General features: G+C 37.2%; 1 protein-coding gene across 1 annotated transcript; it reads right to left on the bottom strand.

The window, feature by feature from the left end:
• Positions 1–677: 677 nt before the first annotated feature.
• On the bottom strand, positions 678–11,556 carry LOC104911041 (otogelin-like). Its single transcript, XM_019615408.1, has 5 exons — positions 11,414–11,556; positions 4,374–4,506; positions 3,333–3,510; positions 1,802–1,926; positions 678–1,018 (listed from the first exon to the last, which is right to left on the bottom strand). Exons 1-5 carry the CDS (start codon positions 11,525–11,527, stop codon positions 756–758), a joined length of 813 nt encoding a protein of 270 aa, XP_019470953.1. The 5' UTR covers positions 11,528–11,556; the 3' UTR covers positions 678–755.
• Between the last annotated feature and the right edge of the window lie 149 nt (positions 11,557–11,705).

The raw sequence follows: 11,705 nt of genomic DNA, 5'->3' as shown, positions 1-11,705 counted from the left end.
TTTTTGAGTACATATACAGATAATGTGGCTTGAGATACTTCAGCAGGACAAACTTTCAAAAATCCTCTTTATTATACATTATGACATGGATAACCAAATGATGTGATGAGTTGCCCAATGTGGAATTTAGGTAAGATTTTCAGTCTTACTTATGGAGCCAAGCCTATTAACACAACACAGGTGTCAGTTAAGGGCTGTCTTATGAGTCCCTAGCCCTAAAACTTCCAAAAATGCACAAGGGCATCACCAAAAAGTTCATGTACAATGGAGGAATTAAATAACATTAGCCACTCCTCTACAGGTGAAAATACTACAAACCAGATAACAGAAGTTAGCTTTGGCTACCTCTATAGTATGCATATTCTTCCATTCATCTTAAAATATCAGTGAGATGAATTATACACATGTACGTCAGCAGTCGATATGCACGTTAGTGCTACTGACAGTAAGAAAATAAGCTCTTGGAGATTATCAGAATGGAAGTTGGTGACAATCCAAGTAAAACTGCTACATACAGCAACAAAATTTTTCATCTGTCAAGGGTTCATTTAAAGAATTAGATTAACCTAATGTCTATGAGAAAAGGAATATATTTACACAGCCAATGAATAACAGTAACACAGGTATGATGAGACATTTGAAGTCGCATTTCTCCTACCAAGAAAAAGAGCCTTGTCCTGTGCAACATGATAAAGTGACAATCAGAAAATAGAACTAAATGAATATCAGTTTTTAAATGACAGAAGTGGATTAATTCAAGTCCTCAAAGAGTAATCATTATGACTAGAAGTTAAAGATAACTCACCGCAGTCTGGAACACTTCTTCTGAAATCTATTACTATTCCAAATCTTTTGCAATGATGAGCATAATGAGCCAGAGCAGAGCAAAAACAATTCTGTCCACATTTGCAAGTGTCTTTTCTGCACTGCTCAAAATAGGGAATGGGACTCAAATAAGGGTAGCACGGAGCAAAAAGGTCTTTTGTAAGGATGCTACAAGCTTCTGCTGCATAAGAGGCTACACAAATAACAGATTGAACAGTTTTAGTGGAGGAGTTTAAGAAGAGTTTTTAAAAAAATCTTTGCTATTGATCACAGATATATATATATATAGCAATAGTATTTATTTCTTATTATTTTTTCATATCAACACAATTGTACTGAAGGATAGAAAAGTTAGCTACTCATAGTTTTGAGCTTTTTCTTAGAATCATTTTAAGGTATCTGGAAAAGTACAATATGCAGACAGTCATCTATCTTTATTCATTGATGTAGGTTAGGTACAAGACACCAGACTCAATCCACTCCCTTTCATAAAAACACAGAAGTACATATTTCTACAGTTTAAGTCATACTCAGTAACAACTTCAGTCAGTATTGTAAAGAATAACTTGTTGTCACACATTGTTTCACATTAGGTAAGGCTGCAACCACACTTAGAGCTGCAAGCTTGGAGTGACACTACTACTGAAGAGACAAGAATATTAAGGAATTGTTAATAAGCTCCAACACCCATCTTAATATCTTATTTTGGAATGCTCTTAATGTGTGCTCAGTAATGGTCAAAAAATAAAAATGTTACTACTAGAAAAAAAAAAAAGAGTATTTCATGTGCCCAAGTATTCAAGTCCCAAAACATAATTTAATAATGTGGTTTGTTAGAGGAGTGAGCTTAATAAATCTCACTGTATTTTGTCAGTGGAAAGGACTGGTTTGTTTCATTTCCTTCACCCAACTAGGAAAACAGCACAGATATGATAAGTATAAATGCATTTGACAATAAAAATTTACCACTGCCCACCTGACTGTAGATGAATATCACATGGATCCATTTGTGAACTATCGTGCACAAGAATGCATGCTGATAAAGTTTTCCATGCATTTCCAAACAGCTGTGGAGTGCTTTCAGTTACTCCAACTGGAGATCTTTAACAAAATATAAATCAGTCACAAAAGAGACAGTGAATTTACAGAACAGTATCAGTTCTACTACAGCCTTCAACACAGCTAAGTCAAGTTCCTTTTCCACTGCACTCATCATCTCCAAAGCACTAAACCATCAGGTAAAGTTTAAGACATCTCTCTTTCTTTCCAGGCAAAAGCACAGAAAAGAAAAAGATGATGTGATTTAGGATCATTAGATATTCTGTATGAAAGGACAGATCAAACCAGACCAAGTTCCACTTTCACAGGAGAGCAAGTAGCATTGCTGTCCAGGAAGTCTGCACTCTTATTCATATTTCTGCCTCCTCAGTGATACTTGATCCATTTTGATCTCTCCTCTGCCTATAATGTCATGATTGACCCTGAGTAGCTGTCTTTTCTGTCTGTCAATTCTCTGAAAGGAGAAGAAGGGAGTGGAAATTTAATGGGCCAGAGATATAAGTGCAAAAGCGACTGGATATCGATGAGGCTGAGTTAAGAAGAGGTATAGCAGAAACAAAGACAGATTTTGATCAAAACAACTCTGTACACATTGTGTATAGAGAATGATCAAAACTACATCTTAAACATGGTGTGTTGCACACTAGGTAAAAGACTGTGTAGGCATACATCTAGTAATACCTCTGGTGGATATGCTGCAAAAGACAGCAATATCTATGGAAATTCTTCTAACCATAAAAAAATGAATCCTTAGAAAACTCAGTATATATTACTTCCTCTTTTCTGTTTTGTGCGCGCACGTGCTATTTTTCAATCAATTCTGACTCATATTCCAAATCTGAGACAGTAATTCTCCTATTGCCTTTTATAAACTTATTATTTTTCCTTTGTTAACCAAGCCTTCTGATGTATTCTAAATTTCCATTCCTCTTTTCCCTCTTCCATGAGGCTGCTTCATCCTCTGGAGGCCAATTATTTAGCCCAAATCACCCATTTACTCTGATGCTCATGCAGCTCTGACCATCTTTCACTGCAACACCGCAAGTGAAGTTCAGGCAACATTCAATTCCTTTGCTGACCTGCAGGCACTAAACAAAGAAGGCTCTGTTGGCAAAAGCAGATTAGAACTTGTAGTAGAGAATAGGAGCTGAACAGACAAAGGATTGTGGGGAGGAATATAGTCCCTTATAGAGGCCAGTCCATCTTTTGAACAAATGTTCAAATAAACTACCCCTTAGTAATGGTATATATTTCACTGTGTTTTTACATTAAAATATTTATACAGAATTTGTTTTGAAATTCTGTAGTTGAGGGACAGTTTTTCTGTTTGCAAACCAAAACCTACTATCTAGCCAACTAACACCAAATCTTAAAGCATTTTTTATCCATCTATTTAGCTCAGTACAGTTGATTCACCATTCTAATTGTAAATATTCATGTACTCATACAAAAAATCATCCTCCATATTTCCATTGAAGGTTCCACAAAGTCCAACGGTATCATCCTTCCACCGTCCATCAGCTTGAAGATAAAGCCTCAGTCCTTCTCTGTCATATAGGATCTGTAATCCAATGTGTGTCTTTACTTGAAGAAATACAGAGGAGAGTTTTCGTATTTCAAATAAATCTAGTGAATAAGAATAGAGATTGTTGAAAGGCAAAGGAAACCAGCCTGTAATTTGCATTTTGTTTCTTGTCATTTCACTTTTTTCCTTTTTTTTTTAATATAAGTGACTTTTTTCCTACTCTGTCCCCAAACTCTTGATTTATTACAAAAAGTTACATTTTAAAAGAAGAAAATAAGAATTTAATGACAGTCAAACTTAGTAAGAACACATCCAGAGATCACCAAAATATTCATATGAATTAACTAAAAAAAAAGTACATCAATTTCAAGATGTCAACACTGGAGACAGTATTTCCATTCACTTCTTTCAGACAATCTAGTCCTAACAGTGGCAATATTCTTCCTGCATTGAAGTCCCTTTTAGGGATTGCCAAACAGTCACGTTTCCCCCAGCCATCAAATGAACTCGTGGTTTGCATATCACCCTAAAGCAAACACCGATGCTCACAGAACACAACCATATATTCATATGTAAAATACTTGCTAGTATCTTCAGAGGGAGACATTTAAAAACCTCATTGAAACAAAAAGAGACATTAGTCATTCGAGAAAATCATCTTCCCTCAAAAAATAACTATGCTGCCTTATGAAGGATGGTTTTTTGGGGGGGAAACGGAGGGGGGCAGGACACAACATACTTTATATTAATAGAGAGACACTAGCACAGTGCAGCTCCTAACATTAGAGCACAACATACACTAGCAGCTAAACTAGTGTGATCAAAAGTGATCAGCATTAATATCAACAATCTATCACTTAGCATTAGTATGTTAACAATACTGATTATATCACAACATACACATGGCACTAAAGCACTGCTTCAGCACTTGATAAGCATTATACATTCATATAGTGTTCCTTACCATCTGCATAAGGCAGGTTAATTTTGTACTGGTCATATATCAACACATCTCCTGAATGAGTCAGTGTCACTTGCCTCTTGGGATCCTGCTTAAGAATAATGCTGATTGATTGGATACATGATCCATCCTGGTTCTACAAAAGACAGCAATTTAAAAATACAGTTGATTTTAAGCAGGATGAATGTTATATAAGACTGCATGTTAACAAGAAGAAATTGAAAATTATCAGCTTTATGCTGCTTCCTGGCAGATTGCACTTGAAAAATGTACAGCATAATTGTTAAAATAAAACTAATTTTTTAATCGTTTCAAATGTATGTTTAGATGCAACTCTACTACGTTAAGCTAACACAGCTTAAAAGTGGGATATGAAAATAAAAATGTAAACAGCCCTTCCAAGGCTTACTACAAGACACGTGCAATTCACGAGATCCACTGATCCGAAACACACTGTGGGCGAGTTCCTGTACACAAACAAAGCTGCATTATCCACACAGCAGGACACAGATCTGATTTTGAATTCTTTTTTCTTTAAAGTGTTCTGATATGCCCAGGTTCTCTTAGAGCATATTCAAGGTACATCACTTTTTCAAAGTAATGAAAGATAAAAACCATCTTGTAACTCATTTAAAAAAAGAAACAGCATTTAAGTTCATTATTTCTAAGAGAAGAATTGTGGAATGTGTTCATAAGCTCCCTAAATTAATTAAAAAAAAAAAGCAGTAGCATATCACAGCATCCAACTGGCCTGACTTGCTTAGTTTTATTACCATTGCATTGCTTATTCTTAACATCATTTCAGTTCTCTAATTCAAAGAAAATATCATTTGGGAAAACCATAAAAAAAAGTACTTCACTCAGCAGGAAATACATTGAAAAAATATTTTAGATTAACTTCATCTGCCTTACCAACATTTTGTTCTTCAGCAATCAACTGTCAACATTCTCAAAATCTAATCAACTGAAATCCTAAAAGCAAAGTATCGAGACTGATGTGCTGAAGTCTCTCACAGAAAGAAAATACGTGGCTGACGCAGGAAAATTTTACATCAGCTTTAAGATGAAGAATCTAATACAAGTTAACTAACTGCTTTCATCAAAACTAGAATCAACTACAGTATGTGTTCTATGTGAAACTAGATATTTTTTTTTCCATTTGTGATTTTGGCCCTTTATTTGTGTATTTCTAAGGAAGTTCTTTAGTGCCTAAGCTAAACTACAGATAGATTTGTTTATTTTCAAACCTTCAGTCATTCATTTCAACTTAAAAAGAGTGTACTTTGACCTAAAACTAATGAAATTATCATTGGAAATTATGATTTCCAGGATCAAAGCAAGACATAGAAGCCTAATACAGCTGACAATTTATAAGTTTCAGCAAGAAGAAAAACCCAAATAAGCAGATAGAATTGCTTGTGAGATAGTCTAAGAAAAATGCTAAAAGAAGTCATGTGATACCTAAATGAAGTCCCAAGCTACTTAATATTCCTGCACAGCTCATATTACATGAACGATCTTCATCTAGATAACATACCAGCTGGAATGCAGCACAAGCTACCGAATATTGAATTTACCTAGTGTATCACAGTAACAAATACACCTGTACCACATAACAGGGCAGCTAGCCAGAGAGATGATTAAACTAGTCAGTTACTATTAAAGTTTCCATGTTAGGACTTCAAAAGCTAAGTATACTTTGGCTTTCAGTACATCTGACAAAATAATGCTTATTAGTGATAGATGACTATCAAAATTTTATTATTAGAATGAAACTGATAATTCAATTTTATGAGAAAAATTCTCTAGCATAGTGGATGAGGCATAGAGATGGACTGAGATGTCAAAGATTGAGACATCTCAGCATGCTACTTCCTCACCTTGCTACATCCTGGAAGAAATCAGAATCTACTTTTATCCCAGAATGGCACACATTAGAAATGACCTTAAAAACGACTTAGTTCCAAAGCCCCTGCAATCAGCAGGGTTGTCAGGCTGCCCAGGGCCCAATCCAAGCTGGCCTTGAATACCTCCAGGGAATGGGGCACCTACAGTCTCTCTGGACAGTCTCTGCCAGTGCCTCACACACTCTGAAGAAAAAGTTTCCTCCTAACACCTAACCTAAATCTCTCCTCTTTTAAAGCCCTTCCTCTTCATCCTATTACTGTTTGTCCATGAAAAAGAGTCCTTCTCTTTCCTGTTTATAAGCTTCTTTTAAGTACGAGGTCTCCCCAGAGCCTTCTCTTCTCCATGTTAAACAAGCCCAGCCCTTCAACCCTTCTTCATATGATAAGTGCTCCAGCCCCTTGATCATATGCATGATCCTCCTCTGGACCCTCTCAAACAGCTCCACATCTTTCTGTGCTGGGGACACGAGACTTGGATGCGGTACTCCAGATGGTGCCTCACCAGGGCAGAGTAGAGAGGGGACAATCCAGTCCCTTGCCCTGTTGGCAGCTCCTCTTTAAGTGCAGCCCAGGATACAACCGACCTTTAGAGTTACAAGAACACCCTGACGGCTTTTATCCAGTTTTTTGTCCACCAGGACTTCCAAGCCTTCCTCTGCAAGGCTACTCTCAATGAGTTCTTCTCCCAGTCCGTACACCTGAGATTGCTCCAATCCAAGTACAATGTTTCGCGTGCAGTTCTTCTGGGCCCACTTCAAGACTGTCCAGGTCCCTTTGTATAACATCCCTTTCTTCTGCTCTGTCAGCTGTAGCACTCACCTTGGTGTCATCTACATAACTGCTCTCAACACCACTGTTTTTGTCATTGATAAAGATGTTGAAGAGCACAGGTTCCAAGACGGAACCCTGGAGGACACCACTCATGACTGGCCTCCACCTTGACATTGATCACAACCCTCTGGATGTGACCATCCAACCAATTCTTTATCCACCTAATAGTTCAACCTTCAAATTTATTTTTCTCCTATTTAGAGATAAGGATGTGGTGCAGAACTATATTGAAGGCCTTACACGAGTCCAGGTAGACAACATCTATTGCCCTTCCTTTGTCCACTAGTGCTGTCACACCATCATAGAAAGCCATCAAATAGGTCAGGAACAATCTGCTCTTGGTGAAGCCACACCATCTCAAACTAACTCCTTGTCTTCCTTGTGGTTTAACAAAGTTTACAGGAGGATGTCCTCCATGATCTTTCCAGTCACATACATGAAGCTCACCAGCCTGTAGTTCCCCACATCTTCCTTTCTCAAAAGCGGGAGTTATTACATTCTCCTTGTTTCAGGAAGGAATTAAATTTCTGCCACTCCTGTTATACTATTACCTCTGCTCTAGATTCTAAGGCTTATTTACACTGACTAAGAAAAGGAAAGATTTCAGCACCTAACTGCTGTTTCTTCTGTTCCAGCTGTCATTGCAAGATCTTGTACCCATTTAAAAGATAATCAAGCACAAAGACAAAAGTAAGGCTAGTCACTTTTGGTACACTGTATTAGCTCATTTTACTCTGTTCTTGATTATGCATCTTTAAAGTCTTGTGATAAACATACACATATATGCAAAAATCACTCAAGGGTGACCTAGGTCTTTCTGAGAGAAATTTTCCCTTGATTGGATTTCAATCCTGAGTAGCTACACAAACTTCCAGGAGAATTGCTGAGGGCTGTGCTACATAGTCCCACTGCTTGCAGAAAAGACTTAGCTGTTAATGTTTTCATCAAGTAAAATGTCAAGCATCTTCAACATTGAAAAAGGCACTGAACAAAAATTACTTTAGAAAATGCTATCTCTGGACAGTCAAACTAGCACCACTAACAGTACAAATTAGATAAAGACTTTCAGTTCAAAGATCTGTATTCCTAGTGACTTTCACTAAGACTTGCCAAACATGAAGTCTTACTTCACATCCCAAAAACAGCCACTACAGCTACCAAGATTTCTGAACATTATTAGGTGGCACAAACAGATGCTGAACTAGCACAGTGATCATCTGTCCATCCTTCAAGTACCATGAGCACACAGTGGTGAGTAAAGAATAAAAAGATACATTCAGAATTTCCACATACCTAAAAAAATAATGCAAGTTATCCTTCATCATCATTACAAAACGAAACTTCAAAATACTGAATTATAATAACATAGAGATATATTTCGTCAGTTCAACCACCTTTCCTAGACTGCTGGCAAAGATAGACACATGAATTGCAAAACACTCCTGTTTATTTTGTCCTCCAATTTCTTCACTAAGAGTTTCTGCACATATCATTCAGAACTAGCAGCTATGAATACAGAATTTTGCCTACCTTTTAAGAAGCTGCAAATAAAACATACAAGCTCCTACCCACAGAGCAGAGCCAAGGGATCAACTCCCCGTAGTACATACATTGCTACACAACACTGACAAAAGCTGCATTATTCCTTCATATTCAAAACTGAAGAAATGCTGTTTGACAATTATTCTCCATTTCAACGAACTGCTCCTTTCACAGCACTGCCCTTGCCAACTTTCAGCAAGTGTTTTCACAAGGATGGCCATTTCTCTCACTCCACACTTAAAAAAATCCTATATTCAGACTACTTTCTCATCATACAGACTACAGAGACAGTTAAGTTGTCACCTGAAACCTAGATAAGGTTAAGCTGTGCTGATTTCTTGACTGAATCTCACTCTGAGAAGTGCTTAAACAAAATTCCACATTTTCAAATCACTTGTAGCCTGATGACAGTTTATGTCATCAGCTCTAAAGCATGAGATGACTGAACTCTTTCTGACTCAGAACTAAAAATCTCCTCGGGTATTTTCTTTCTACACTTCTTGAATCCACTTGAATGCCATTGGACTGATAACAGAAAAGACAGTCAATTTTAAAAGCATACACATCTCAAACTATTGAGAAATAGTTTCTACATAACAAATCTTTTAGCTTCCCATTTCAATTCATTCATTTTTATAAATGGGAATCAAGAATTGTAGATTCCAATTCCCTTGCAATGAACAAGGACACCACAGCTAGATCAGGTTGCCAAAGGCCATATTCAGCCTCACCTTAAAAGTCTCCAGGGATGGGGCATCAACCACATCACTGGGCAACCTGTTCTAGTGCATCCTCACTGCATAAGATTTTTTCCTTATACCTAAGCTAAATCTACCCTCTTCAAGCTTGAAACCTTTTCCCATTGTTATACCACCACAGACCCCACCAAAGAGTCTGTCTGGTGCCTACAGAACTGTAAAGCTGTTCCTCTGCCAAGCGGCACCCTTTTGGCAGTTAGGCACCCAAACAGCTGCACTGAAACCCCAGACTTTTGAATTACAGTACACACAAACTGATCTTACTATCCTCTCGCTATTTTCCTACCCATAACTGATTTAGCAGCATTTAACTCTGTAACAGATCGCACAAGCCTCGGCTCAACCACCTGGCTGTTATGTTCAGAATACTCCATTCAAAGCTTTGTAGAAGTCTATACTTACTAGGGACTGATCAGGTTAACTTTTTAACAGCAAAGTGAAATAGGAAGCCCACGTGTAGTTAAAGCCAAAATCTTTTTTTCCCCACCTACAAGCCACTTGGATGCCTTAAGCACAATTCCTCACCCAGGGCAAAGAACATACAAGGTGTTTGCAGTGTCAGGAGTGCTACAGAAAGTTAACTAATTTGTCTGTCACCTTCCTCAACAAAAACATTACAAGTTTCTGCCAGTTTTGGTAACAGTGTACTACAGAACAACTTAAACATACAAGAGACTTTCACAAGCTTCATGGACTTCAACATACTTTTTATATTGTAAAGCCCAGAACTGCATACAATATTCAAGGCAAAGTAGCATCAACACTAAATATAGCACGTGAACCACCTCTTCTGACCTGGTGTCTACACACTGCGTTCAACGCACCCTATAATGCAGTCAGCACTCCTGACTGTCAGATCCCTTTCTGCAAAGTTGTTCTCTAGTCACTCATCTCCTGTTCTGCATCTCTGTCCAGATTACCATTTAATTCTATCATTACTTTTTTTTTTAACTATAATTCTACCTACTCTATTCTATTGAATACTATAAAATTTCTATTATGGTGAACTTCCAGTGACAGTTTCGTATGACTTCCTTCTACTTAAAGGTCTTTTCTGTGACTCAGGTAGCTTTTGTTGCACTAGAGCAAATAGATTTCACTGAAATATGACTTCAAAAATGTGGCATGACCATTCTTCTTCCCAAGACAATGTCAAGTGTATGAACAATGTAAGTTGCAGAGAAGCTTCATGACTGCAACATGACTTGAAATACACTGAATAAAATACTATACCTTGTTGTATCTAGCAACTAGCAATCTAGCATACTAGCAACGCGCAATTTCAATGAAAATCTTAGTGTTCTATACCTCACAAGTACAACAGTATAATACACGTTCAGTAATCCACGCAGAGAACAAGAGATTAGGTCTTCAGTGTAAAGTAAATGAAATACATTTTTGACTTCTGTATTTAGTATCAGAGCTCTAACGAAGTAGCATCCATAGCATCAGCTATACATACGCACATGGGTGTTTGGCTGTACAGACTACAAACTTTCACAGTAACAGATGCATATCTATACCTAAAGCCAAGAAAGTTGTTCAAAAGCTACCCAAAATTTCCTACATCAACGTAAGTTAAAGTGAATTTCAAGCTGCAAGAACAGAGCCAAATGAGAAATCTATATTCAAAATGCAAAAAAAAAAAAACCCCACAACAAAAAACAACAAAAACAAACCAACACCCTCATTCGTCTTCCTAGTAGTAATAAGATAATTTTGTGCTCACTGCAAAGCCACAAAGATCCAGAAAGCTGAAGAAACAAGTCATCCAAGATTTGCCACAAAAACCACAACGTACTATTGAATGACTTCGGTGAACACTGGATGAGAACACTGGCATGATCCTTCCTATTAGTTGAATGCTTTTGCTCACATTTATTTCATCAGTGAGGACAACTGTTGCTAATAATTTTAATGTATTCAATGGCTTTGATATTGTTTCCTCCTTGATATGCATTTTCCCATCAAGATACAAACATAATGAGAAAGTTCTAAGCCTTACCTGTCCACAGGGAGCATTTTGCAAGGATACAGTAAACTCTCCAGATGTACGACTCTTTGCTAGAATGTATTGGCAAGTGGCTTGAAAAGTGTATTCACGTCCATCAAATGTCATAAAATGAATGTCTCCTGAAACTGAACATTCAGCTGAGAAATACAATAATGGAATTAAGTATGTAGAAAAAGTATTATGTATTATGAAGTGTTATTGCTGACATATGCTATAATTTATAAAATTGTGCTTACATTATAACCAGGTACTAGGAAAATGGTGAGAAACTGAACCCTAGCCT

The sequence above is a fragment of the Meleagris gallopavo genome, chromosome 5 (assembly GCF_000146605.3).
Source record: "Meleagris gallopavo isolate NT-WF06-2002-E0010 breed Aviagen turkey brand Nicholas breeding stock chromosome 5, Turkey_5.1, whole genome shotgun sequence".
NCBI lineage: Eukaryota > Metazoa > Chordata > Aves > Galliformes > Phasianidae > Meleagris > Meleagris gallopavo.
This window is presented reverse-complemented; position numbering and strand designations above follow the sequence as displayed.

What these genes read in the sequence shown, in the direction of transcription:
- LOC104911041 (XM_019615408.1), bottom strand. Translation starts at nt 11,527, where the DNA reads ATGACATTTGATGGACGTGAATACACTTTTCAAGCCACTTGCCAATAC. An exon ending in AAAATGCTCCCTGTGGACAG is followed by an intron (nt 4,507 to 11,413) that starts GTAAGGCTTAGA and finishes TGTCTTTTGTAG; the next exon opens with AACCAGGATGGATCATGTAT. An exon ending in AATATGGAGGATGATTTTTT is followed by an intron (nt 1,927 to 3,332) that starts GTATGAGTACAT and finishes ATTTTGTTAAAG; the next exon opens with ATCTCCAGTTGGAGTAACTG.